General features: G+C 38.6%; 1 protein-coding gene across 1 annotated transcript in view; it reads left to right on the plus strand.

Moving 5' to 3' along the window:
• Window positions 1-555, plus strand: part of RORB (RAR-related orphan receptor B) — a gene marked incomplete at its 5' end in the record, with an annotated part of 36,255 nt that overhangs the window by 34,828 nt on the left and 872 nt on the right. Inside the window, one exon of the mRNA XM_010159930.1 lies at window positions 328-440. Within this exon, the coding sequence (XP_010158232.1) occupies window positions 328-440 (113 nt within the window). The remainder of the gene's footprint in view (window positions 1-327; window positions 441-555) is intronic.

Below are 555 nucleotides of genomic sequence, written 5' to 3' on the forward strand. Positions count from 1 at the left end.
ACTGATTATACCAACAGAGAATAATAAAATGCTTGGGTCTTGTTTCATTTCTGCTCGAATCTTTATCTCTAACATCCTGGTTTAAACAAAGAGATGCAGAGCCAACACTATGTTCCTGTACACTTTCTATTTGTTAATTAAACTCCCAGGTGATCCTTTAATGGATTAAGACACTTTTCCTCTAAAACCATGTCTTAATTATCATGCAGTCTTTCCTGATGGGAATTATGACTGCTGTGAATGCTTGCCAGCATGGGACACTATTCATCCATGAGCAGGCCCCACATCTGTGCATTCTTGACTTGAGTTCTGGCTTTCCTTTCTCAGATCGAGCCTGGTTAATAGAGCCAAGGAAGGTCCAGAAGCTTCAGGAAAAGATTTACTTTGCACTTCAACATGTGATCCAGAAGAACCACCTTGATGATGAGACATTGACAAAGGTAAATTGTTAAAACAAAGACCTGAGCACTCCTTGCCCATGACTCTTTTTTTTTTTTTTTTTTTAGCCTTTTCTCCATGTATTCCCCCATTAATGAACGTTAAACGAACAACTTT

Source organism: Eurypyga helias, unplaced genomic scaffold, assembly GCF_000690775.1.
Source record: "Eurypyga helias isolate BGI_N326 unplaced genomic scaffold, ASM69077v1 scaffold44079, whole genome shotgun sequence".
NCBI lineage: Eukaryota > Metazoa > Chordata > Aves > Eurypygiformes > Eurypygidae > Eurypyga > Eurypyga helias.